Source organism: Myotis daubentonii, chromosome 4 (genome assembly GCF_963259705.1).
Source record: "Myotis daubentonii chromosome 4, mMyoDau2.1, whole genome shotgun sequence".
Classification (NCBI taxonomy): Eukaryota; Metazoa; Chordata; class Mammalia; order Chiroptera; family Vespertilionidae; genus Myotis; species Myotis daubentonii.
The window spans coordinates 12,312,742-12,339,896 of NC_081843.1; the positions used below are offsets into that span (position 1 = coordinate 12,312,742).

At 50.4% G+C, this 27,155-nt stretch overlaps 1 protein-coding gene across 6 annotated transcripts; it reads left to right on the forward strand.

The window, feature by feature from the left end:
* Positions 1–570: 570 nt before the first annotated feature.
* Positions 571–26,406, forward strand: FAM234A (family with sequence similarity 234 member A). 6 transcript variants are annotated; one of them, XM_059692504.1, is made up of 13 exons: positions 572–703; positions 10,311–10,397; positions 14,450–14,747; positions 16,823–16,939; positions 17,246–17,437; positions 22,457–22,587; positions 22,983–23,115; positions 23,386–23,515; positions 23,799–23,939; positions 24,222–24,297; positions 24,511–24,666; positions 25,155–25,257; positions 25,344–26,406. In XM_059692504.1, exons 3-13 carry the CDS (start codon positions 14,483–14,485, stop codon positions 25,553–25,555), a joined length of 1,656 nt encoding a protein of 551 aa, XP_059548487.1. In that variant the 5' UTR covers positions 572–703; positions 10,311–10,397; positions 14,450–14,482; the 3' UTR covers positions 25,556–26,406. The 6 variants fall into 6 exon arrangements, with proteins under 6 accessions (XP_059548492.1, XP_059548487.1, XP_059548490.1 ...); XM_059692505.1 differs by lacking the exon at positions 572–703 and adding an exon at positions 6,942–6,965; XM_059692507.1 differs by lacking the exon at positions 10,311–10,397 and having other exon boundaries at positions 609–703.
* Positions 26,407–27,155: the final 749 nt, after the last annotated feature.

Consider the following 27,155-nt stretch of genomic DNA (forward strand, 5'->3'; position numbering starts at 1 on the left):
GAATTAAGGGTGGGAAGCAGTACTGACATCTTCATCATTGCTCTCGTTGACTGAATTGAGGCCTTCAATACTAAAATAAAAACTTTTAAGCCATTAGAAAAAAAATGTGGAAGAGGAACTTGGGGTAGTACAGGATTCTTTAACAAAACACAAAAGATACATTTTTCTATATTAAAGTAAAAACTGTTCACCACAAAGTGAAAAGACAAGATGCAAACTGAGATACTTTCAACACAAATCACTGATAAAAATCTAATATCCAAAAAAGAGCGCTAAGAAACAATAAGAAAAAGACAAACCATTTAACAGAAAATTGGACCAGAGAAGACAAAAGTCTTGGCCAATGAACAGGTGGGAAGATGCGGCAATAATCGTGGAATGAGGGCAAAGCCACCAGCAGCTCAACTTCAAACCCACCGGACTGACAAGGCCAGCTCTGCGTGGCGATGCCCGCACGCTCCCGCGGCGTTGGACTCCCACGCACACGCCCGTGGGGCGGCTCTGGATCCGCGAGGGCTCAAGTGTCTTGCCCCGGGAGGGCGTGGCCCAAATCAGTGTTGCTTAGCAACCGAGGCCAGCCGCGGGATGGGGCCAATTCCGGCGCGCTTCCGCCCCGCCCCGGTATACCGGAAGTGAAGCTTGGGGGCGGGGTTGAGGAGTGCGGGGCGGCGCTGGCTGCGAGGACGGGAAGGCACGGCGGCAGGTGAGTGAAGTGTGCGCGTCCTCCTCTTCCCGTGTGCATCACCGGGGGCCCCACCTCTCACTCTGTGCCCGGTTTCTCCGCCTCGGCGACCCCAGCCCCGAGGGACGCCGCCCGTGCCAGCGCCCACCTCCCCTGGGCATTGGAGTCCACGCGTGTCGGGGCGGCGGTGTGGGTGGAAAGGCTGCCGCAGAAGCTGGGGCCGGCCAGCTCTGCCGGCTCTTCCAGCCCCGGAGGCGCCTCAGCTCTGGTTTCCGCAGCCTGGACTGAGTGGCGTTGACTTTGAGCCCGTTTGCCTCAAAGGCGGGATTTAAATCCCAGGTAGGAAACTTCCCACTCCCTGTTGCCTGCGCAAGTAGTGAGCCAGGCATGGCTACGGATACTCCTGAGGGTGTTGCCTCGCGAAAAACATCTACTGCGAAAACGGAATGTCCGTGCGAAGCCTCTCCCAAGGGCCAGGTAGTCCTGTCGTCTTGTCAGGACACCGGTAAACCAACTGGCAAAGGAACCCGAAGCGCAGCTGGTATTTACTCCCCTGTGGGGAAGATCCCTCAGAGATAGCCTGGCTTACTGAACAAAAGCCAGGCAGAGCTTAAAAGAGGGAAATAGAAGAACACTGTGAGAGAGTTTCTAGCTTCTCCAGGAACTGATTGGCCGAGCGCTAACAAGGAGAGAGTTCGCCCTTGAAAAGAATGATAAGTTACCAGGATCGGCAAGTGCCATTCCTTGCAGTTCTTTAAGAAACCCTGTGATTTCAGCCGAGACGCTTGTGCTTCGTGCTCGTCTCCAAGCACTGGCTGCTAATGTTTTTCTAATGCCATCTCCAGATTGTGCCACTTTTTTTCTTTTTCCATTGCAGTGTCTCAGTGACCATACAGCAGCTCAGAGGAGCTCATCAAATTCTGAATGTCTCCTTAGTGCCAGGCATAGTTCTAGGTGCTGAGGATATAGCACTCAACAAAACACAAAATTCCCGTCCTCCGCGAACTTTAAATCTATAGGAGGATACAGATAACAGATAAGACAAGTAAGCAAAATCTGGAGCATGCTAAAGAGGAAATACAGAGGAGGGAAGGATGAAATAAAGGAAATTACCCTGATATCGAGTGGACATTTATTAGGGCATTTTACCAGTTTTCTGGGTTCTTGTTGCAGGCTTCAAGTGTCAAGAACCATTAAAACTAGTGTAAGCTGGCCCAACTGGTGTGGCTCAGTTGTTTGAGCGTTGTCCTGTGTACCAGGAGGTCGCTGGTTCGATTCCTAATCAGGGCACATGCCCCAGTTGCGTCTCCGTTCCCAGTTGGGGCCATGCAAGCGGCAGTGCATCCAAGATTCTCTTTCATCATTGATTTTAAAATATATATATATATATATTTTTATTGATTCCAGAGAGGGAGAGGGATAGAGATAGAAACATAGGAATTGATGATTTATTACCTTTTTTCATCCACAAATTCAAACGTATTATTTCACAGTTTCTGTGAGTCAGGCATTCAGGAGTGACTTAGGCGATTATGGTTTCATCACCTATAGCTCAGTGAGTGTGGAGCAGTGTGAAGAAGGAGGTCAGGTTTGAGTGTGCTTGGCAGGCGTAGTGGGCGTTACTAGGTGAAGACAGGCAGAGGAACAGTGTGTACCAAAGATTAGCAGTGTGACTAGGGGAACAAATGTTGGGCATAGGGTTTGGGGAGAGATGGTACTAGAAGTAGGCAAGAGCCGGGTGGTGAAAGACCTGGAGCCAAACGGGCGTTTCTGAGCTTTTTTCTAAAATAGGGAGGGGTCTTTCAAGAAATTTTAACCAGGCAAATGACATGATCAGGAGATATCTTAGAATGCTGTCTTTCGAAACTTCAAGGAAAGGAGATTTGAGAGGGCTGCAGAAATCCAAGTAAGTTGTAGAAATACTAGAGGCCTGGTGCACGAAATTTGTGCACTGTGGGGGGGGGCAGCTCCTGTGTTGAGCGTTTGCTGCCTGGTGGTCAGTGCACATCATAGTGACCGGTCGTTCTGCCATTTGGTCAATTTGCATATTAGCCATTTATTACATAGGCTAGGATAGGATGACCTAAAGTAGTGGCTGTTGGAAGGAGGAGCTAAATTGAACAGATAGATAAGTTGGAATCTACAGAATTTGTTGGACGTTTCAAAACATACTGTATATCTCTCACTCAAACTTGGTTTTTATATAAAGCCCACGGATCTAGTGAATTTTGTTCCCACAAATCCTTCATGGAGCTTAGGTTGCCTGGATGTGGTGTCAGAAAGGCGGAGAATGAAGCCCTGGCCAGGTAGCTCAGTAGGTTAGGTGTTGTCCTCATACACCAAGGTGCGGGCTCCAGCCCTGATCAGGGCACATACAAGAAAAGTTTTTGTCGTCCCCCGCCCCCCTCTTAATGTATCACTGATTCCTAGGGGAGTCAAAGAAAATAAAATCTGCTTTAGAATTCAGAGATAAGGTTTACTCTATGTTATTTTCTGGACAAACCTACACAGCTGATTCCATGTAATAGCTATTTGTCTGAAATGCAGATACATATTCCTCCTTAACTTATTTTTTAGGAGGTACGGTGAGCCATCCTCAGTTAATTTAAACCTTTTGCACTTGTGTAAAGGAAAGGAACTGGGTGTTGAGGGGTGTTAGTGCTGCTGCCTGCGTATGCTGTAATGCATTTGCCTTTATCTGGGCACTGTCACCTTAAAATTTGTTCTCAGTTGAAATATGACTAAGGGCCTAGTCTTTGTCTCGGGTTTATTTGCTTGGTGAAGAGAGGAAATTATTGTTCAGCTGTAAACAATTGAACAGTAGCAGTCATTGTCCTACTCTTGCTTTGCTCAGCGGAAAATCCAGCGCTGTCTGCTTGGATATTGTGGGTGTCTTCCAGATACGCAGGTGGAACTATCGAATACTTGGGCCTCTCTTGGCCTTGACGTGGGCCTCCTAGTGTAAAAAACATTCTTAACCCATTCTTATGTATAACTGCGAGCTTGAGGGGCAAGCATTTGAGCACCCGTGCTATAAGGTCAGTTAGACAAGAAGACTGGCCCTGGAGTGAAGAGACGGATTATGGTTTATTTTTTGTATTTATTGTACCTGTCCTCTTGTCCAGGGCTCCATAAAGCTCTCTCCCCTCCATTTAACTGACATTTACTGAGTGTCGGCCACATGTTTGGCACAGGGGATGCAACAGAGTCCTCCCGCCCTTAAATAGCTCTCGGTCAGCTGTAGGAGGGACGCCGGGAGCGCTCTGAAAGAACAAGGCCAAGTTCTCTGGGGTAGAAGGTGGCTAACCCCGGGCAGTAGTGCTCGCACAGGCTTGCTGCTGCTCCAGTGGAGCTTGGAGGACTGAGAGGGGGCTTTCCAGGCAGGAGGACCAGCATATGGAAAGTGTTGAAAATCAATATTCCTTACTGGTCAAGTCATAGCACAAGCTAAAGGCAATTTAATAAAACAACAGAGTCTGGCCGGCATGACTCACTGGTTGAGTGCTGACCTATGAACCAGGAGCTCACGGTTCAATTCCTGGTCAGGGCACATGCCTGGGTTGCGGGCTCAATCCCCAGGGGGATGTGAAGGGGACAGCCGACAGATGATTCTCTGTCATCATTGATGTTCCTATCTCTCCCTTCCTCTCTGAAGTCAATAAAAATATATTTTAAAAACCACACAAATGCCCAATGAATACAGTAGTCCGTCCCCCCCCCCCGCCCCCCTTACTCATGGGGAATATATTCCAAGACTCCAGGGGATACCTAAAACCACAGTATCAAACTCTATGAATACTGTTTTTTCCTTTATATTTATGTACCTATGGTAAAGTTTAATTTATAAATTAGGCACAGACAGAGAAAAACAGTAATAACTAATAATAAAATAAGACATTTACAACACTATACTGTAATAGTTATGTGTATATGGTCACTTGATTCAAGGAATCACTTGCCATTTAATATTTTCAGACCATGGTTGACCCTGAGTCACGGAAACCATGGGTAAGGGGGACTACTCTACATGACAAGAGGCAGTGTATGCTGTTCTGTACAATTCCTATTTTTCAGAAAATAGTCCAACTGGGTATAAATTAGAGGTAAGAGTTCCCCAAAGAAATCTCTTCTTTCACCCAGACCTTAAGAATGACCTTTGACCTCATCAATGCAGAGTGGTAGAGTGGTAAAGTGATTTTTTTCAAGCCATTAACAGGATCCTTTCAGTTTCTGTTACTAGTTGGTGAAGCTAGATAGTAAAGTTAATCTGTAATCAGAGCTTTTCCCTAAGTATTCCTTACATATTTTCTCCATTAAAATATAACTCATCTACTGTTTCCTCCAAGTAACTCCTCAGCTTATATGAATGTATTTTTTTCTCTGTGTTTTTTAATTTGCAGCTACACTTTTCCCCCTCTTGCTTTATTTATTTAAATTTGAAGAGGCCTTGATTTAAATAGTGTCTGCATTGTAAAATTGTGGTTGAGGAATGCAAGTAGGTGGTCTTTGAGTGGTGGGAAGCGTTCAGCTGGCTGTGCTACAGTTTCTGGGTGCACAGAAGTGAGCCTTCTCCATTATTCCCTCACAGAGATCAAACTATGCTACCAAGTTCGCAAAATTCTCAGATGAAACCAAAGTTATGACTTTAAGACATGCAGTTTAAATCTTTTTAAAAATTTAAATCAGTTTTTAAATATGCAAACTACCTTTTAGGTTAAAGTATTTAATTTTAAAATCTGATCTCTTTGGCTCAATGTCTGAAAATTCCTTTAAAAAAATGCTGTAAAATTCAAAATTTAAAAATTGGTGGAGGGGGAAGGTTTTTTAAAAATATGTATTTTTATTGATTTCAAAGAGGAAGGGAGAGAGAGATAGAAACATCAGTGGTGAGAGGGAGCCCTAGCTCGTTTGGCTCAGTGGGTGGAGCGTCAGCCTATGAACTGAAGGGTCCCGGGTTCGATTCCAGTCAAGGGCACATGCCTGAGTTGTGGGCTCGATCCCCAGTAGGGGGTGTTCAGGAGGCACCCAATCAATGATTCTCTCTCATTATTGATGTTTCTATCTCTCTCTCCCTGTCCCTTCCTCTCTAAAATCAATAAAAATATGGTGTGTTTAAAAAAAAAAAAATGATGAGAGGGAATCATTGATTGGCTGCTTCCTGCATAACCCCTACTGGGGATTGAGCCCACAACCCTGGCATGTGCCCTTGACCGGAATCGATCCTGGGACCCTTCAGTCCTCAGGCTGATGCTCTGTCCACTGAACCAAACCGGCTAGGGCGGGGAAGGGTTTTTATTAAAGTACCTTGAGATGACCTTTTTCTCAGAAAAACAGTTATCAAATTTTAGTTTAAAAAATTAGATCCCGCCGAAACCGGTTTGGCTCAGTGGATAGGGCGGTCCCAGGTTCGATTCCGGTCAAGGGCATGTACCTGGGTTGCGGGCACATCCCCGGTGGGGGATGTGCAGGAGGCGGCTGATCGATGTTTCTCTCTCATCGATGTTTCTGACTCTCTATCTCTCTCCCTTCCTCTCTGTAAAAAATCAATAAAAATATATTTAAAAAAAATAAATAAATAAAATAAAAAATTAGATCCCCTACTTTCATAATATCTGTAGAACTGCCAGTTATTTGTTCTGGCAGTTTTCCTTCTGCTCTTGTTAGAATTTTTATGCTTTCTTTCTTTATCTGTTTAAAAAAAAAACAAAATGCCGAGACCAGTTTGGCTCAGTGGAAAGAGCGTCGGCCTGCGGACTGAAAGGTCCCGGGTTCGATTCCGGTCGGGGGCATGTACCTTGGTTTCGGGCACATCCCCAGTAGGAGATGTGCAGGAGGCAGCTGATTGATGTTTCTCTCTCATCAATGTTTCTGACTCTCTATCTCTCTCCCTTCCTCTCTGTAAAAAATCAATAAAATATATTTTAAAAAATAATAAAAAATAAAACAATTAGAGTGAGACTTTTTTTTTTTTTTTTTAATTTTATGTTCTCTCTGACTCCGTTCTCTCTTCCTAGAGAAAGAACTCTTGGGGAAAAAGGAGACACCCTTTATTTCCTTCCTGTGTGTACTATAGCATTCCTGCCCTTGAAAGCTAATGAGTTACATAAGCTGTTGTTTTGTTTTATTGTTTTTCCTCATAATTAGAGTCTCCACCCTGGATGGCGTAACTCCCCTGGGAATGTTACTGGAAAGGGGGCCTGGCCCTTGGTGGGTCTGCCCAGGACGGCTGGTAGCATGTGGGTTCCTGACTTCGTGCAGGAAACATTTCACAACACGAGTCTAGGTGACTGGGGGACACTTATTAAAGTGGGGACAGTGAGACACAGGGCTTAGCGTAGAAGCAACAGGAGAGCCCAGGCTGGGCTGCCCTCGCTCGTGGGAAGTCAGAGGAAACGGGGCCCGGGGATCAGGTTCAGGACAAGCTGCTGCTGCCCATTGCTCCCCTGGTTGGAAGCCTGATGGGGTCCTTAGGGTTTGGGAGATGCATGCCTGGGGGGCGGGGAGAAGAAGTGGGGGAAGAAGAAGGGAAAGGGGATGGTGGGGGCTGCTCCCAGAGGGAGAGCAGGAGCGGGGGCCTTGGTCTGAGGCTCTATCTCTTTCTCGGTGGGAATCGTAGGGGAGGTCACAGGGGAGGTTTCAGCAGAATATTCATCAGTGTCTAGGGGTGCTCCTCCAGGCCTGTGGTCTCCACCGATTGGTCAGTCATCACAGCTGGTCCTGGTGTCGCCCATCCGGTTCTGCCACTTTCCTGGGTCTGGAGCTGAAATACAGTTGAGGCCTAGATGCCATGGGGGGGGGGGGGGCCTTCTGCATCTGCTGTCAATTGCTGCCAGTTTGTTTAAATATCTGTCTCAGTTTCCCTGTTCCACTTGGCCTGACCTACTGGCCAGTCTCAGGAGGACAGGAGTGGCAGCTACAGTGGCCTTAATAAGCAGACACACCCACTGTTTCGGGGTGTGTCTGCTTCCTCATAGTTCCTTAGTGGGGGGATGGGGGGGGGAATAATCTAGTTGAAAACCTATACACAGGCATGTTTTCATCTCACTTCCGGTTTTCCTTAGAGTCACATATTTAACCTCAATGTGTGTCATATTGATACATTTTCTTTCTCATCCCTCACGTTTTTCTTCTCAAGAATACCAGCCTGTGAGAAGTGAAAGAAAAGTACACTGGGTGGAAATGAGGGAAAGATGCAAATCTCCTAACCTCATGATCTTTTTCCTTTGTTCTTTTTTCTTCATCTGTTATATCTTCACAGCTTTTATTATAGATGAAAACTGCTTAGTTTCTTTTTGGTATCTGGACAGCATTAATTTAATTTCATATACAGGGTGGGGCGAAAGTAGGTTTCCAGTTGTAAGAGAAACGGAATTTATTTTTGTATTACTATTTATTGATTACTGTATTATTTTCCATAGAAACAGGTGTGTGGTTTGAGATTCTTCATTGTGATATTAGAAGCAAAATACCTTGAAGTCTATCTTATTCCATCTTTATCTGAAATTTAGCAGCTGCCATTTGAAACAAACAAACAAAAAGCTCTGAGTTTACAGACTTACAAATTCGTTTAGAAAGAAACCTCTCGTACTTTATGTTTGAGTCTGCTCAGAGCAGCTCCCCATGGGAGGGCCTGCAGCTCTCCACCCCCACACCTCCCACAGGTGCTGCTGCTGCTCAGGAACAAAAATGATGGCTGGCAGTATTCATAACTTTGCGTAAGATGTAAACTTACAGGTTCGGGAAGCTAAGCAAACCTTTAACAGGGTAAACCCAAAGGAATCCATGCCAAGACATTATAATTAAACTTCTGAAAACTAAAGACAAAAAAGAATTGACATGTTATGTAATGGGGAAAACCAGTTGAAGTGACAGTAGAATTATTGTCAGAAACCTTGAAGGCCAGAAGGAAGTGGCATAACATTTGTCAAGTGCCAAGAGAAAAGAACCTATCAAACTCTGAGGGCTTTTTTGTTTTTTAATCCTCACTCGAGGATATGTTTTTTATTGATTTTTTTTTTTGGGTGGAGGGGAATATGGATATGAGAAAGAAACATTGATCGGTTGCCTCCTGTACATGCCTCGACCATGGATCGAACCCACAACCTTTCAGTGTACAGGACAATGCTCTACCAAGCCACCCAGCCAGGGCAACCCTGAGTTTTTTAGTTTTGTTTTATTTTTATTTTGGGAATAGGTTTATTAAAGCTGGGACAGTGAATCAAGAAAGGACTTAGGATAAAAAAAGCAGCAGGAGGGAGACGAGGCAGGGCTGCTTTGTTTCACTGGAAAGTCAGAAGAAAGGGGGCCTTGGAGACAGGGTCAGGGGCTGACCTTGGGACAAGCTACCTGGCCCATTTCTCCCCTGGTTGCAAGTCTTGTGGGAACCCTTAGACTTTAGGACAGTGGTTCTCAACCTTCTGGCCCTTTAAATACAGTTCCTCATGTTGTGACCCAACCATAAAATTATTTTTGTTGCTACTTCATAACTGTCATGTTGCTACTGTTATGAATCGTAATGTAAATATCTAATATGCAGGATGGTCTTAGGTGATCCCTGTGAAAGGGTCGTTCGACCGCCAAAGGGGTCGCGACCCACAGGTTGAGAACCTCTGCTTTAGGAGCAAGAAAATTCATTCGAAAAGGAGATTGGAATGTGCATGCCCCAAGGAGGGTACACCTGAAACCTAGTTTTTTTTGTTTTTGTTTTAATATGTCTTTATTGATTTTAGAGAGAGGAAGAGAGAGGGGTAGAGAGATAAAAACGTCAGTGATGAGAGAGAATCATCAATTGGCTGCCTCCTGCATGCCCCCACTGGGGATCGAGCCTGCAACCGGGGCATGTGCCCTTGACTGGAATTGAACCCAGGACCCTTAAGTCCAAAGGCCGACGCTCTACCCACTAGCCAAACCAGCTAAGGCTCTGGTCACATTAAAAAAAAACAACACTTTATGCATGTCAGTGCAGAGAACTTTCTAGCGTAAGAAACTGCTCACATGCTTCCCCTCTTGAGTTTGGGGGCCACAAGCGGGAGGGAGATTTATACTTGTATACCTTTCAGATATATTATGTATATTGATGACTTAAAAAAAATAAAATCCCAAATCATCAGTACTATGTTTTTTTCTTTGTTTCTTTTTTTGGTTTGATACCCCAGGTGGGACCCGAACCCACAATCCCTGGCTTAGGACATCAGTACTGTGTGTTTTGCACTTTCCTTTGTCCTTAGCTTTAGGGACCCACATCGTTTAGGGATCCGAAGACTGGTGAGGAAAAGGAGGAGTTTAACTAGATTGGGCTCTGCATTAGGATTTACTTGACTAAGCTTACGGACAATTCCAAGGAAAAACAACACCCCCAGATAAATGGAATCATGCAATATGCGGACAGCTTGATTGCTGGAAGAGGCTGTCCTCCCCTGGCTTTGCTTTCCTGCTGCCTGGCCGTGGGACTGGAGTCTCCACTCAGGGGCCAGGGGGCAGGAGAAAACTAGTCATCGTCTGATGGCAAATGGGCTGACCCGACAAGGGAAGGCGGGGAATCCTGGCTCCGGGAGGACCTACACCCTTCACAGGACCCGTCCACAGGCGGCCCCAGGGCGCATTTCACCACCAGCTTTCTGATCCCTAGATCCACCTGTCCAGACCCAACCACCAGATGCACCAGTGGCGGTCCAGAAGCCAATGTTGAACACGGCTCCCAGGTGCTCCCGCAGAGGTAGGCGTGGGAAACGAGGGTCAGAGACGGAATGTGAATAGTTGTGTCATTTTGAACCGGTGCCCCTCGTTCCTGCATAGATATTCTGAGGGCGAGTTCCTGCTGTCTCCTGGTAGGTGCTCCATCTTCTGACAGATGAGGGCAGCTCTAGCTCTGAGAGCTTGAGTTTCTTTCTTTTTAAAAAAAAAATGTATATTTTATTGATTTTTTTACAGAGAGGAAGGGAGAGGCATAGAGAGTTAGAAACATTGATGAGAGAGAAACATCGATGAACCGCCTCCTGTACACCCACTACTGGGGATGTGCCCGCAACCAAGGTACATGCCCTTGACTGGAATCGAACCTGGGACCCTTCAGTCCGCAGGCTGATGCTCTATCCACTGAGCCAAACCGGCTAGGGCTGAGAGCTTGAGTTTCTTGCCCAACATTTTAAGGCTCTAACTTTAAAATTAGAGCTTTTAAAATCAAGGATTTCAGAATTCTGATTCCTCATTCAGTTTTCTTTCGTTTGCCAAGTGAAGTGTTGTGTTTTAGTGATTTCAAGCGTCCCCTCATGGGGACAGAGTGACCAGGTTTGCTGAGCAAGCAGCCCTCCTGCTGGTCAGGCCTGGTCCCAGGTTCTGTTGCTTGCTTTTTCCCTAGTTACCCCGACAGACACCCTGCCCCGCCTCCCCCACACCCAAGGCAGGTGTTTGGGTTTGGTGAGGTCCCTGGTCATTTCGTGTGTTGAACTTACTACCTTTGACAGATACACCTTTTCTAACGTCGATGTTTAAACATGTCTCAGCACTCAGGAGAAGGCACACAGGTTTGTTTGGTTTTCTTTTTAAATTGTGGTAAAATACACATGACATAAAATTTATCATTAGTGACATTTGGTTTTACTGCCACCACCACCACGACCATTTTTATCACCCCAAAGGAAACCCTGCACCCATTATCGGTCACTCTCCATTTCCCGCAGCCCCTGGCAGCCACTCATCTACTTTCCGCCTCTGTGGATTTGCCCGTTCCGGACGGTTCAGATAAATGGAATCATGCAATATGTGGCCTTTCCTGTCGGGATTATTTCTCTGAGCACAAATGTTTTCCAGCTTCATCCGTGTTGTGGTATAGGATTGCTTTATCCCTCTCATGGCCAGGTAGTATTCCGTTGTACAGAATTAGCACATTGTGCTTATCCATTTATCTGTTGATGGACATTTGGGTTGTTGTGAATAAAGAAGCTATGAATATTTGTTCACAGGTTTTCTTTTTAAATATATTTTTATTGATTTCAGAGGGGAAGGGAGAGGGAGAGAGAGATAGAAACATCAATGATGAGAGAGAATCATTGATCGGCTGCCTCCTACATGCTTTCTACTGGGGACTGAGCCCACAACCTGGGCCTGTGCCCTTGACTGGAATTGAACTCGGGACCCTTCAGTCTGCAGTCCAGCGCTCTATCCAGTGAGCCAAACCGGCTAGAGCTGTTCACAGGTTTTTGTGTGAGTCTGTTTTCATTCCTTTAGGGTTAGAATTGGACTTGCTGGGTCATGTGGTAATTCTATGTTTAACTTTTTGAGGAACCGCCAAACTGTTCTCCACAGCAACTGCACCATTTTCCATTCCCACCAGCAGGGTACAAGGGTCCCAGTTTCCCCACATCCTCACCAGCACTTGTCACTTTTTATTTTCTTTAACTAATGCTACCCTAGTGGGTGTATAAGCAGGTTTTAAAATTCATTGTTTTTACTAAATGGAGAGAAACAGTTAAAGTCAGAAAGTGAAAAGTTTATACCAAAAAACAACATCTTGTCTCCTTCCATCCTCCCTTCGCCCATTGCACAGGGAGACAGTGTCCGTTGTTTTTCTGGGTTTCACCTCCATTTACCCGCTGGCATATTCTCATTTACCCGTTTTGAGTCATTGGCTTCCTTTAGGTGAAGATTACAGCTCACTCTGGCCCATATGATCCCTACCATTCTCTCAGTATAATTTGTGTTAGGACACTGGTTTGACTGCATAAAAAGCATCAAAACAACAAACATCTTGCCTTACACAAGATAGAAGTTGGTTTCTTTTTTTTTTTTTAATATATTTTCATTGATTTCAGAGAGGAAGGGAGAGGGCGAGAGAGATAGAAACATCAATGATGAGAGAGAACCATTGATTGGCTGCCTCCTGCACGCCCCCCACTGGGGATCCAGCCCGCAACTCGGGCATGTGCCCCTGACCAGAATTGGACTCGGGACCCTTCAGTCCAAAGGCCGACATTCTATCCGCTGAGCCAAACCGGCTAGGGCTTCTTTTTTTTTTAAAGCTTATAGTTTATTAATTCTCTAAAGAAAAATCTGCACAACCGTCACCGAAGAATCTTTTGTTTTTTTAATTTATTTTTTAATTTCATTTTATTGCTTACAGTCTTACAAAGGGTATTACATATCACCGAAGAATCTTTACTCCTGTTGTTCAATCTCCAGCTCCCTTTTTGCACCAGCGTTGGTCTTTGCAGCCCAGCCCCCCTGACCGTCTTCATTCTGTTCTTGCGTTCCTTTCTCTGTTTTCAGGACGTCTTCTTCTCATTTTCAGGACGTCTTCTTCTCGTATAGGCCATGTCTGGCAAGTCTGTGTTTGGGTTCGTTTTTCTCTGCATAATCCAAGGACTCATAAATCATGCCGAAGCCGGTGTGCCACCACCAAAGTGGGTTCTGAATCCAAACACAAAGATGACATCGGGTGTGGTCTTACACATTTTGGCTAGTTTTTCCCGGATTTCTGTGTTGGGTCCTGTTGCCTCCCCAGGGTGAAGGACATCAGTGACCATTTGCTTCCGCTGAAGTAGTCTGTTGGTCACGAACTTCCTGGTCCGGATGGCTACCTCGTCATTCATGATGAAGGCTGATCTTCAAGCAGCCAGGGAGGAAAAGGTGTTTCTTTCTTACGTAAAAGAGTATAGAGAACGCAAGGATCGATGGTGGTGGTTTCCAGCTATCGGGGACCCATGCTCTTTCTGTGGCTTCACCGTCTTCAAAACTGTTTCCCATCTTACTTTCCAAGGTGGCCACTCAAGGTTTGCTCACCACACCCACCCGCGGCCCAGCCACAGGGAGGGGAGCAGGGCAGGAGAGAGCTTGTTCTCCGCCGTAAAGGCGCGGAAGTTGTGCACAGCCCCATGGCCCTCCATGCAGCTGTCCACTCTCCTCCATGTGACGTGTAACACATTTTATCTTGTTATTAGTAATAATTAGCTAGTGTTTGAGTGCTTTATATGCGTCAGGATCTGTTCTAAGTGCTTTCTCTTCACTTACTCATTGAACCTTTAACACAGTCTTCGAAAGTAGATACTGTTTCCCGTTTACAGATGAGGAACCCAGGCACAGTCCAGTCAAGGGACTGCCCAGGTCACAGAGCGCGTGAGGGGCGAGGCTGAGGCTCCAGCACCCACCTTCACCCACAGCGCTTTTAACTTGGGGTCTGGATCCCACCAGGTTGTTCCATCTGTACTTCAGGCTGGCAGAGGCTGACCAGAGGTCCCAGCTATGAGCTGGCTGGTTTTAGTTAATGTTTAGTGTATGGGCTTGTTATCAGCCCCGACCCAGCACTGCCCGGCTTATCCCAGGTCAATGAACAAGACAAATCAGTGCATGAAGGATGAGAATATGCCTGTACTGGCTCTGTACAACCAATTTGCCTTTCGGAATTAAGGACCTTCTTGCCTGGCCGGTGTGGCTCCGTGGTTGAGGGTCAGCCCAGGAACCAAGAGGTCACCGGCTCGATTCCCGGTTAGGGCACATGCCTGGGTTGCCGGCTCAGTCCCCAGGAGGCAGCCAATCAGTGATTTTTTTTTCTCTCATCGACGCTTCTCTCTCTCCCTCCCTTCCTCTTCCTCTCTCTAAAAGTCATTAAAAAATATGTTTAAAAAGACCTTCTTAAGTGGAATCTGTGACACCCTAAACTTTTACTCAGCTTTTATTTCTTGGGCTGTCGCCCACAGTCACCACTGCAACCATGTCCCCCAGCGCTGACAGCGGCAGGGCCTCTCCTGACTGCCTTGTGTTTTGTTGACACAGTGATCAGAAGGTACCCCGTGGGATGTGCGCACGATGGACAGCAAGGACTTAGAAGCTGAAATCCACCCCTTGAAGAAGGAAGATGTGAAACTGCAGGAGAATCTGGGGGACCCGCTGAGGAAGGAAGAGAACCTGAACAGTGCGTCCCCGCAGTCCCGCCTCTCCCGATGCCGGACCGTGGCGTTGTTCCTCTCGCTGTTCGGCTGCCTTCTGGTGGTGTTTGTGATTTCCTTCATCATCCCGTGTCCGGACAGGCCGGTGGCAGAGGGGATGTGGAGGGTCAATTACAACACAGCAGGTGCGCTCCTCTCCCCACGGGGCCATTCTCTCCTGTGGGGGGGCGGGCAGGGGGGGCAGCATGTGTGTCCTGGGGCCTAGAGATCATCTTTGACAGTGAGTCAGCCCTAAGTGGCTGCCGAGTCTGTGTCCATGGTTTTCCTGGAATTTGGGGGGAACTGCAAGAGCATCCTCTCAGGAACACTGGAAGGACTGCTGGGGGAGCGTAGCGGCCTGCTCCCCCACTTTAGGGCGGATGGGCTGGGTCAGTAAAGGAAAGCGGCTCTTTCGGTTACTTTTCAGAATTAAAAAAATAATAGAACAGTAACTGGCATGTAGAGAAGGCTGTTCCGAAATGTGGCAAATATGCAGCTGATTCTGTAGTCCGATCTTCCCGAAGGGCTCTGGCTGACATTCTAGTTGGATCAGCTAGAGCAAAGCACACTTTCATTTGTCTCATAAAATTGGCAGTCAGGCCCTAGCTGGTGTTCTCAGTGGTTAGAGCGTTGGCCTGCACACCAAAGGGTCCTGGGTTTGATTCCCAGTCAGGGGCACATACCTAGGTTGAAGGTTTGATCCCCGGCTGGGTCAGGGCACGTACGGGAGGCAACCAATCGATATGCCTCTCTCACATCAATGTTTCTCTCCTTCCATCTCCCTTTCCCTCTCTCACCCTCTCATTACCCCTCTCTGCCTATCCCTCTAAAAATCAATGGAACAATTATCCTCAGTGAGGACTCACAAAAACAATTTTTAAAAAGCCTTTCTTGTCCTGGCTGGTTTGGCTCAGTGGATAGAGCATCGCCTAAGCGGACTGAAGGGTCCCGGGTTCTATTCCAGTCAAAGGCATGTACCTCAGTTTTGGGCTTGATCCCCAGCCCTGGTTGGCCCATGTGGGAGGCAACCAATCGATGAGTCTGTATCACATAAGGTGTTTCTCTCTCTCTCTCTCTTTCTCTCTCCCCCTCCTACTCTCTCTAAAAGTCAATGGAAAAATATCCTTGGGTGAGGATTAACCAAAAGAAGAGAAAAAAAGCCTTCCTTAAAAAAAAAAAAAATTGGCAGCCAGGAATATCTTGGCCTTTATGAAAAGCAACGGAATCAGCCTCTCTCTGGATACTCCCCCTCTTTTTTAAATATATTTTTATTGATGTCAGAGAAGAAGGGAGAGGGGTAGAGAGGTAGAAACATCCTTGAGAGGGAGAAACATCGATCAGCTACCTCCTGCACGCCCATCATGTGCATGAGGAATTGCTGGTGCTCTGAAGAGCTGGGGATCGAGTTCGCAACCCGGGCACATGCTCTGACCGGGAATCGAACTGGTGACCTCTTGGTTCATGGGTGGATGCTCAATCCACTGAGCCACACCAGCAGGCTCTTTGATCCATTTTGAGTGCATTTTTATATATGGTGTAAGGTAAGGGCCCATTCATTCTTTTGGTGTTTGATTTTAAAATATATAGTTTTAGTTTTTTCGGTGGGTTTTTTGTTAAATCCTCACCCAAGGATATTTTTCCCATTGATTTTTAGAGAGGGTGGAAGGGAAGGGACGAAGGAGGAGAGAGAGACACACATTGATCGGTTGCCTCCTGCACGCACTCGACCCTGGCCAGGGATTGACCCTCCAACCCAGGCTTATGCCCTCGACCAGGTTTCAAACCCGCAACCCTTCCGTCCACAGGTTGTGCTCTAACCACTGAACCACCAGCCAGGGCTAGTTTCTCTTTGGAGTCTTCGAATGAAGGGAAGGGTTAGACCCTTATGACTATGCAAGTGTGTGTGGTTTCTCTCTATTCCAAACTGACGTAAGAAGGAATCATTCCTGAATAGAAGGTGCTCAGACATCCATTTGTGGTACCCCCGTGTCCTGCTTGCTCCTTCCTGCAGGTTAACCTCTGATACTGTCACCCATCGTGTGCATGAGGAATTGCTGGTGCTCTGAAACGCTGTGGGGAATGGCTCGTCCCTGTGGTGACCTCACAGTGGCAGGTCCTAACTGGCACTAAACCCTAAGGGGCAGAGAAGAGGTCATGTCAGACATGGCCTGGCCTTTAAACCAGCAGGGCCTGGAGAATATAGTCTGGTTTTCTTTTGCAGTCGCCTACGACTTTCTGGCCACAAAAGACATAAACAGGGACAGGGTCCAAGATGTTATCTTTCTTTATAAAAACACCAACAGCAGCAACAATTTCAGCCAGTCCTGCGCCGATGAAGGTAAGAAAGAGGAACTCCCCATACGAGGAGGAATCCTGGCTCCTCCAGTATTTGGGGAAGCCATTGGTGGGATTTCTGGAATTTCCTTGTCTTTGCTTTGTAGCAGGACTAGAAAGAGACAAGGCCAGTCTCAGCACCCACCCTGTTTGGCTACTGACCCTCACGGGGTCACACTGGGGCCCCCAGGGGATGGGGTGGGTTAGGGGCCCAGGTATAAAGGGAATGGGCCTGGTGGTAGGGCCGAGGGAGGATTGGCGGTGCGCAGCCTGCGTGCACGGCCCCTCAGGGCTGGTCTGTCCCCTGCAGGCTTCTCCTTCCCCTGCTCCTTTGTGGCTGCTGTGTCAGGGGCCAACGGCAGCATCCTGTGGGAGAGGCCCGCGGCCCAGGATGGGGCTCTCGTGCTGTGCGGGATCCCCCACCCGAGGGACAGTGGGGCATCTTCCGCCTGCGTCCTTGTGGGCAGATCTGGTTCTTTCATCGCAGTCGACTTATTCACAGGTAGGCTGGTTCCCTCTGCACTCCACTGGGCCTCTCAGACGGGGGACGATGCCAGCTCGCTCTGGGGAGGGTCAGCCTGTGCTCTGGGGCATGTGATTGGATGGAAGGATGATTACAGAGTGGAGGGGAACCCCCACGTGAGGACACAGCCACTTAGCAGTCAACACCACAGCTCCTCTGACATGTCACACACGTTGTGCCTTGTCACCGCCTGTGGGAGCACGCTGTGGGAGCACGCTGTGGGGAGGAAGTGGCCGCAGCCTTCTTTTGCGGCGCCCGGGGCAAGCACAGGCCGGGCAGCGCGTGGGAAGGAGACCTGGGCCTGTCAGTGCTCTAGACGTGAGGGTGCTCCCCGGGGCCTTCCTGTCACCGCTTAGGCGCCGAGGTGTTGAGGAATTCTGTGACTTGACACTAGATTTGGTGGGTGCTGACATTTCCCTGACAGCTTGTGGTTTTGAGACTACGGAAGAAAATAAAGAGCAGGTTGGAAGTATTTTAAGAAGAGAGGAATCCGCCCTGACCGGTTTGGCTCAGTGGATAGAGCTTCGGCCTGTGGACTGAAGGATCACAGGTTCAATTCCGGTCAAGGGCATGTACCTTGGTTGCGGGCACATCCCCAGTAGGAGGTGTACAAGAGGCAACTGATCGATGTTTCTCTCTCATCGATGTTTCTAACTCTCTATCCCCTCTCTCTTCCTCTCTGTAAAAAATCAAAATGCATTAAAAAAAAAAAAAAGAAGAAGAAGAAGAGAGGAATTGGACTTAAAAAAAGGACAAGATTATGTCTGGGTCAGAAGCTGTTACCTCAGGACCTGCAGTCCCCAGGCATAACCCTGAGACCTTCATTCTCTCCTGTGTGAAGGGCACAGGCCACTCAGCCAGGGCCTTGGTGGGGCCAGAGGGCCCAGCAACAGACAGGTCCTGAGGGGCCTTGAGACACGGTGGGGAGTGTCAGCATTGGCCCTAAGGTGCTCTAGAGCCAAGTATTAGAAAACTAGTGGCCCGGCGCACGGATTCCTGCATATTGAAAGGAAATTATTTAGAAGAAATATTTTAATATTGCTGTTCGCCAATTCCCTATAATAAAAGTGTCAGAGATGAAAGAAAATTAGTAAAATGTATATGAAAATCCTATCTAATAAAAGAGAAACATGGTAATTGGCGTACGACCGCTACCCTTCCCAATGGCTAATCAGGGCAATATGCAAATTAACTGTCAGCCAAGATGACAGCCGGCAGCCAGGCAGCTTGAAACTAACATGAGGCTTGCTTGCTTCAGTGACGGAGGACTCCAACGTTCCCCGCCTGCCGCTGCAGGCCTCTGAGCTGCAAGCAACTATGTAACAAACATAGAAGCTAAACAAAACCCCAGAAACCTGCCGGGCTTCAGCCAGCAGGATCGCAACATTGTAAGCAAAGGCCAGAAACCTACTTTCAGCAGTGGAGGCCTAAGAGCTGGAGCCAAGCCTCAAAGCTAAAGCTGGCCCAGAATAAAAAAAGAAAAAAAGGAGCGGTTGGGAGCTTCAGTCACCCCCAGCCTGAAAACAGCCCTCAGCTCCTCACCCAGACTGGCCAGGCACCCCAGTGGGGACCCCCACCCTGAAGGGTGTGTGACCAGCTGCAAACAGCCATCATCCCCTCACCCAGGCTGGCCAGGCACCCCAGTGGGGACCCCCACCCTGAAGGATGTGTGACCAGCTGCAAACAGCCATCATCCCCTCACCCGGGCTGGCCAGGCACCCCAGTGGGGACCCCCACCCTGAAGGATGTATGACCAGCTGCAAACAGCCATCATCCCCTCACCCAGGCTGGCCAGGCACCCCAGTGGGGACCCCCACCCTGATCCAGGACACCCTTCAGGGCAAACCAGCTGGCCCCCACCCATGCACCAGGCCTCTACCCTGTATAGTGAAAGGGTAATATGCCTCCCAGCACCGGGATCAGCGGAGCCGCGAGGCCTCCCGGCACCGGGATCAGCATGACGGGGCAGCGCCCAAACCCCCTGATCGCCCTGCGGCTCTGTGTGTGACAGGGTGCGGCGCCCCAAGCCCCCTCCCACGGGCCCTGCTCTGTGTGTGACGGTGTAGAGCCATAACCTCCCCATCGGCCCTGCCCTGAGTGTGAGAGTGGCGGCACCCCAACCCCCTGATCGGCCCTGCTCTGTGCGTGACAGGGGGCTGCGCCCCAACCCCCTGATTGGCCCTGCTCTGTGCGTGACAGGGTACAGAGCCCTAACCCCCCTGATGGGCCCTGCTCTGTGAGTGACAGGGGGAAATGCCCCAACCCCCTGATTGGCCCTGCTCTGTGCATGACAGGGGGTGGCGCCACAACCTCCCCATCGACCCTGCCTTGAATGTGACAGGGGATGGTGCCCCAACCCCCCAATTGTCCCTACCCTGAGCGTGACTGAGGGTGGAATCACAACCTCCCGATCGCCCTGCTCTATGTATGACAGGGCGGCGCCCCATCTCCCCAATTGGCCCTGCTCTGAGCCCAACCAGGGGCTGCACCTAGGGATTGGGCCTGCCCTCTGCCACCCAGGAGCAGGCCTAAGCCAGCACGTCGTTATCTCCCGAGGGGTCCCAGACTGCAAGAGGGCACAGGCCGGGCTAAGGGGCCCCCCTCCCCCCCGAGTGCACAAATTTTTGTGCACCAGGCCTCTAGTCCTATATAATAAAAGCCTAATATGCTAAGTGTCCGGTCAACTGGTCAGCCATTTAACCAATCAAAGCATAATATGCTAATGATATGCTAAGATTTCTCAACTGCTCGCTATTATGTGCACTGACCACCAGGGGGCAGACTCCCCAACCAGTAGGTTAGCTTGCTGCTGGGGTCTGGCCGATCTGGACTGAGCAAAATGGGCCAGACATGACCTGGAGCCCTTCTAAGGTCCCTCCCTGGCTGGCTAATCTGCATCTCTCCCCAGCCCTGATTGTGCACCGGTGGGATCCCTTGGCCTGGCCTGCACCCTCTTGCAATCTGAGACCCCTCATGTTGGAGAGCTGGTTTTGGCCCAATCCTGCAGTTCAGGCTGAGGGACCCCACTGGTGCATGAATTCATGCACCAGGCCTCTAGTAATATATAAATTGATTAATAAATAAATAATAACAGCATGATATAACAACAAAGACATGATATAAAGACTACATTGATAAAAACAATGACTGATAAATTGATTAAACTCATCTGATACTGAGGCCAGTGTCAGACGGGGACAAATCAATTCTTGGAATCAGAACAACCTCTCCTCTGCAGATCCTGTTAATACTTCAGCTTGGATTATGTTAGGTAGCAATCGTTTGATAATGAATCTAGTACCATTACAAAGACCCTATTTACTATTAAGATTTTACAGTAGCATGATGATTGCACCTACTTTCAATTCTAATTTATGACATGACATTACCAAAGGAGTAGTACTTTTAAGAAATTCAATGGGAAAATTTTCCTTTTCGGCATCATCCATTGAATCTAGTATTATTGTCGATTACACTGTTGTCCCTGAGTCTTTTTTTTTTTTAAGTGATTAGTACTCTCAAGTTTTTATTTTTTAATAGAGTTTTATTAATGTCAGAGAGGAAGGAAGAGAGAGAGAGAGAGAGAAACATGAATGATGAGAGAGAATCATTGATTGGCTGCCTTCTGCGTGGCCCCCACTGGGGATTGAGCCAGTATCGAGCCTGCAACCCCAGCACATGCCCTTGACCTGAATCAAACCTGGGATCCTTTAGTCCGCAGGTCGACGCTCTATCCACTAAGCCAAACTGGCTAGGCTTGTCTCTGAGTCTTCATGCAATATCTGTTCCTCCGCCTTTCTCACCATGTGGGAAAAGAATAGGATACGTCATTGCATCTAATGTAGGAAACAGGATACTGATTTGTTTCATTTAATGGCATTTGGTTTATTGGGATCTGGTTTACAATGAATGAGCAAGTCCCTTTCAAAAGGTGGTCCTCCATCTTTGTTTCTGAATATGATGGCAACTTCGGTTACACGGGGATAATTATATCTATCCGGATCACTATTATGATCATATTTAATTGCTACTGTTACTTTCATGCAATGACGCCGCCGCTTTCTTTTGCTTCAAAATGTCAACAAAACAACCAAATTCACGATCGACAATGACAGATCGAAACACATGTGTGCAATTGGCGCCAGCTTTGAGAGCTTTACATGTATCGCCAAGTCAACTTAGCCTTTTATAGATATAGAACAAATTTGCTTAATTAGACCTGCTTTCTGATGTAGCTAAACTTTTTCCAGCCCAGTGAAGCACCCCAACTTCTCTTTCAGGTAATTGTCAGCAACTCAGCAGTAAATATCAACATGAAGCATTATTATTGTAAATCACGCAGGGAGAACAAAGGGTGAAATATTTAACTGCAGCAATGTTTGACTATATTCTGTGCAGTGAGAAAACCTGAAGTCATTTTCAAGGTTCACCATTTCTTACTTCTTTTCAGCGGGGTCAAGTTTCTAAGCTTTCTAAGTCTCCCTTTTCTGGCTAATGAAAAGAAAATAGGATTCCACCGAGTCTCCTATCTACCTGCTCCAGGACTTCTGTGAGGATCAAATGAGATCAGGCACAGAAAATGCTTCATAGACATTTGGTTAAAGTGTAAACTTTCCACCTGGCTATAAAGCAAGTCAGGTTCCTGGGCTGAAGAAACACAAGGAGGCTAGTTGTTGCTAGGAAGAGGAAGCCAGGCGTTGCTATGTGACGTCATTACCCAGGTGGTCAGACACTTAACATATTAGCCTTTTATATAGATAGGAGTAGGGGTGGGGAGGTCTGCAATTCCCAGAAGTGAGACTTGAACACTGGTGTGTAAGCCCCTGGTCTTTTCGCATATGTGCCCTTCAGTGTGTTTAGCAGTCGTGCTCACCTGCACCTGCCCTCAGCTCCCGCTGGTAGGTGTTTCCATTTGCGAGTGGGAGGGTCTGTGCATCTGCCAGGCTGTGGTGGAAGGGCACCTGGGGCCAGCGCCCGCTGACGTGTGCTTGGTTTTAGGGGAGACCCTGTGGAACCATCCCAGCAGCTTCAGAAGGAACGCTTCCATCCTAAGCCCGTTAATCCAGGTGCCTGACCTGGATGCTGACGGGGCCCCAGATCTGCTGGTTCTCACCCAAGAGGACAAGGAGGTACAGCTCCCCCCCCCCCCCCGAGTCCCTGCAGCCCATGCCCCCGGAGCCTCTCTGCTCTGCTCCCTGGTCCTTCCACTTCCCAGGCAGATTCTGGGTCTGATCACCTGTCAGGGGACTTGCCCACGGCCCTGTGTCCTGGCACCTGCAGACCCAGCACGCTGGGCAGCTCTGTCCCTGTTCGTAGCTCCTAGGCCTCCCCAGGAATGGGAGTGCCCTTTTGTTTGTGCCACTGGGGTGTGGGTGGGGTCCCGAGGAGCCTGAGGGACTCTAGTGTGGGAGACCACGCTCTTCTCCCAGGCAGTCCCCGCACACGTGCCTGATATCAGACACTTAAAGTAATCTTTCCCTAAACCAGGGGGATTTTGACCCATTTTTCTTCCCATGTGTTGCAGGTTAACAGCTACATCTATTCGGGCAGCACTGGGCACCAGATTGGCCACCGAGGCAGCCTCGGTGTGGATGGGACCAGTGGCTCCCTCCTTTATGTCACCAGGGCGGGTGCCCACTACATACTTCTCCCCTGCGGTATGTTGTGCCTGCTGGGCCCCAAATGGCCTCACTTGCAGAGGCCATGCTGGTCTCAGATGGGATCTGCAGCTGCCGTGAGGCTCCACGGCTCCTGCTTTTCTTCTAGGGATTCAAAGTGTAGTCGCTGACAAGCAGTGAAAGCCACAGAGGGTCTCATCCCCTCCCCGCTCAGGGAGGGCACCACGTGTTCCTGCAGGCAGGGCTGATGGGCGCGCGTCCTGGTCCCCCAGCAGCCCCTGGTGACTTGAGGTTCTGTGTTTTGAGTAGCAAGTTCCCTCTGTGGCCACTCCGTGAAGGGCGTCTACGAAACAGTGACCGGGAGAGACAGCCCACTGAGGAGAGACCCCAGCTGGGAGGACGTGCTCAATGCCACCAACCACAGGCTGCTTGTGCACAGGTGGGTGTGGGCGGCGTCACACAGGCCAGGTCCCGGTCCTCCGTGCTCAGCCGTGGAGGGCTGCGGGCCTGGCTGCTGATACTGTGAGGCCATGCTGGGCTCAGACACGGAGGGAAAAGGTTCCCAGCAGTGGGCTCACCCTCTCTCCAAGCACAGCGAGGGTCTGGTTTATATTCTCAGATTAGAGATCGAAGAATGAGGGGCTGCAGGTGGGAGTCTGGTGGACAGTGCCTGGGGGAGGGTCCCCCCCTCCAGCCTCTGTCCTGGCTGCTGCCTCCTCTAGCTCTGGAGCCATCCACTATCTGATGAACGTTCCCGGGAAAGGCGGCGAGGACCTCCTTCTCGTGAGTTCGGACTCCTGTGTGCTGCTGGAGGGCCAGGAGCTGGCCCCCAGGTGGACCTTCAGCGCGCCCCAGGTCCTCAGGTACCGGCTTCCCCAGGAGCCTGTGCAGTTGTTGCAAGCCAGGCCCCGCCAGCCCATCCCCCCGGCAGCCCCGTGGAGGTGGGCGAGACGGCCAGTGTGCTGCTGCCAGCGGCCTCTTGCCTGCCCCCTGGTACTTCCCTGCACTGGGGGGTGGGGAAGCGGGGCGGAGGCTGGTGAAGCCCCTCTGCTTCCCGTCCTGGGCCCGCCTACCCGGGGAGAAGAGGGTGGCAAACCTGCCCCCAGGTGTCTCCTCACAGAGACCCCTCGTGGCTTCTTCCCTAGAAAACCCATCCTCGGTCACTACAAACCCGACACCTTAGCCGTGGTCGTTGAAAATGGAACCGGCGTTGACAGACAGGTTGGCTGCACTTCCTTTTGTGGTCCCACCTTGGTTCGTAGCTGAGGAAAATGGTCTGAACAGCAGACAGGGCTGTGGCCTGATGGCTGAGCTGGGACAAGAGGGCCTCAGGGAGACAGTCTCGTTGACCCCAGGGAGCAGTTTATTCAGGGCTGGCTCATGTGCCTGTGCAACTCCCACCCCATCTGCCCCGTGCTGTCCCCTTCCTCCCAGATCCGGCTCCTGGACCTCAGCACCGGGGCGGTCCTTTGGGTTCTGGCCCTCCCAGGCCTCCCTGGGCACCCTCCGTCTGCCAGCCTGCTGACCGCAGACCACCGCTCAGCCTTCTTCTTCTGGGGCCTCCACGAGCTGGTCGGTGCCAATCAGATGGTACGGGCAGAGTACACAATCGGGGGACGCCCGTGCCAGAAGCCAGGGCCAGAGACCGGGGGCCTGTCTCGGCCCCGTCTTAAGGAGCTCATTGGGTGACTGGACATGTACAAATAAATAGAAGCCTGGGAGAGGGGTGGGATGGGGCATGCTCTGGCCGCAGGGGAGGCCAGGGCGTGTCCGCCTTGGGGGCGGATAGGGGAATCTGGAAAGCAGTGGAGTGTACTGGGGAAGGCGGCCGAGTTCCAGGTAGAGGGTGCTGAGGAGGATCAGGGTCAGGATGGCGGAAGGGTAGAGAAGGTAGATGCAGGGTCCAGATTGGCGTTTGGGGGTGCCCAGTGGACACAGCTCTGGCTGTGGTCAGTGTGTCGAGTGTCCCAAAGCAATGAGCACAGCATTGCCCAGCTGCCAGGCCCAGAGCAGTGTACAGATGTGGAGGTGGCTGCAGCCTGGTCAGCCTCCTGCCCCATCGCTGGTTCTCACTTTAGGAGCCGGGAGACACCCAGCACAGCCTCTACATGTTTCACCCCACTCTGCCGGGCGTCCTGCTGGAGCTGGCCAACGTCTCTGCCAACATCGTCGCCTTCCAAGGTGAGTGCGGCCTCGGTGTGGACCTGAGCCCCGCCCACTTCCACTGTGTCTGGTCCCAAGACCCCTGACGGCTCTGTCCTCCACAGCGGCCCTGCTGGAGCCAGGCCGCCACGCCGCCTGCATCCTCCTCACGGGCCCGGCCAGCCCGGATGCACCCGGCCTGGTCTCCATGGCCAAGCACAAGGTACAGGACCTCATCCTGAGCAGCAGGGTGGTTCACCTGACCGAGGGTGGGGCTGACAGCGACCAGGACATCAGGGACCGGCTCTCCCGCCTGCGGTACCGAAGCGAGGCCTAGATACACAGCGGTCAGAGCACGAGAGGCTCCAGCTGCCGACATTAAACATCCTGGGAAGTTGGCCCTTCGTTCATTTGCTCTGTACACTGACTCCCACTCCTGAGCCTGGCCACACTCCACAGGGTCTCCTATGTCCCCAGGGACACGGGTGGGAAAGAGACACCCAGGCCTCTGTCCTGCCCAGCACGCTGTGTCCTCATCTGGGGTCACACTGGGGTCACATGCTGAAGGTGGCCTCCCTCTGGGAAGAGCCCAGGCCCGACCTGCAGAAGTCCCCTCCCCACTTCCCACCTGAGCTCATCCTCCCTGCACTGTCCCCCTGGGGTCCTGGAGCTCAGAGGGTGGTGGTCCCTGAGTGGTCTCAGGGCAGCAGTACCGGCCCCCGGCCCTTCCCAGAGCAGGGAGGGAAGATGAGCGTGGCTGGTGGGGTCTTGCCCTGGGGAGCGGAGCCCCTCCGACCGGCTCATGGAGAGGGGGCTTGTAGGCCACGATGGGTGCACTGCTCACGGACGCCCCGAGGGGAGTTTACACCTGTGCTGGCTGCTTGTGCCATGACTTTCCCAAGGAACTGCCTTAGGACGCACACTGGGGGCATTTGGCACCCTCTTGACACACACTGGAGCTGCTTGTCCCTCTGGAGTCCCTGCACCCTTAGGCGTAGCCAGCTCCCCCCCTTCCTGGTGCTGGGACGTCGCCAGCATTGGTGTCCCTGACGCAGGACTCACCTCTGTGCCTTGCTGCGCCCGGGGCTGCAGTGCACTGTGCGGCTCAGCCGGCCCAGGCACCGCGCAGCCTGCCGACTCTGGGTAGCGCGGAAGGAACCAGAATAAACGTTTGCACTCGCTGAGAAAGCCCAGCGGGCACGTGTGCGCCTCCTGTCTGTCTGCTTCCGGGGGTGAAATGGGCCAGGATGGGAGAGATGGCTGAGGAGGTGCGGGACCCCTGTGTTCTCGGAGTGCCCCCCACACTCCTGCCAGATGAGAAACTAGGGCCCAGAGGCCTTTGTCAGCACAGCCTGCACGTGCATCTCGGGTGTGAGGACCCTCCCTGGGCACCCACAGCAAGCCAGGAACCTGGCCCACGGGCATGAGTGTGCTCCCACCTGGGACAGGCAGTGCAGGGCTCCCCCCGCACCCCAGTGTCTTCCAAGGGCTGGCCAGGGAGGGGTTGGAGGTGGGTTCTGGCAGCTGCTCAGGAGGGGCCCAGGTGGGAGGCTTCAGTGAGATGCAGCTTTGGGTACCAAAGTGATGAAGGAGACGTTTTAGAGAATCCTGTAGGCATTTCCTGTGGACATTTAAATACGAAAAACTCCCTGTAACCCCAAAGTCCCCGCCCCCCAAAAATGGTCCTGTGTGACAGGTCTGCAAGTGAAAATCACCTGGAGCCAGTAGGGCCGGGGGCTGGAGCCCAAGGCCTCTCGGGGCCCAGGTTGGGGTTCACAGCCCTGGACAGAGGAGCTGGCTGTGGGGAGGGGCCACCCCGTTTGGGTCCCGGGACAGTGAGCAGCAGTTAGGGGGCCGCGCCCAGGGGGTGCCCTCATCAGTGGGCCTCCCGCACCCTGGACTTGTAAGGAAAGCAGTTGGCCCATGGGTTCCGTGCC

Coding starts and splice junctions, on each gene's coding strand:
- FAM234A (XM_059692504.1), top strand. CDS start 14,483: ATGGACAGCAAGGACTTAGAAGCTGAAATCCACCCCTTGAAGAAGGAA. Junction 14,748..16,822: donor GGTCAATTACAACACAGCAG/GTGCGCTCCTCT, acceptor TTTCTTTTGCAG/TCGCCTACGACTTTCTGGCC. Junction 25,258..25,343: donor CAACATCGTCGCCTTCCAAG/GTGAGTGCGGCC, acceptor TGTCCTCCACAG/CGGCCCTGCTGGAGCCAGGC.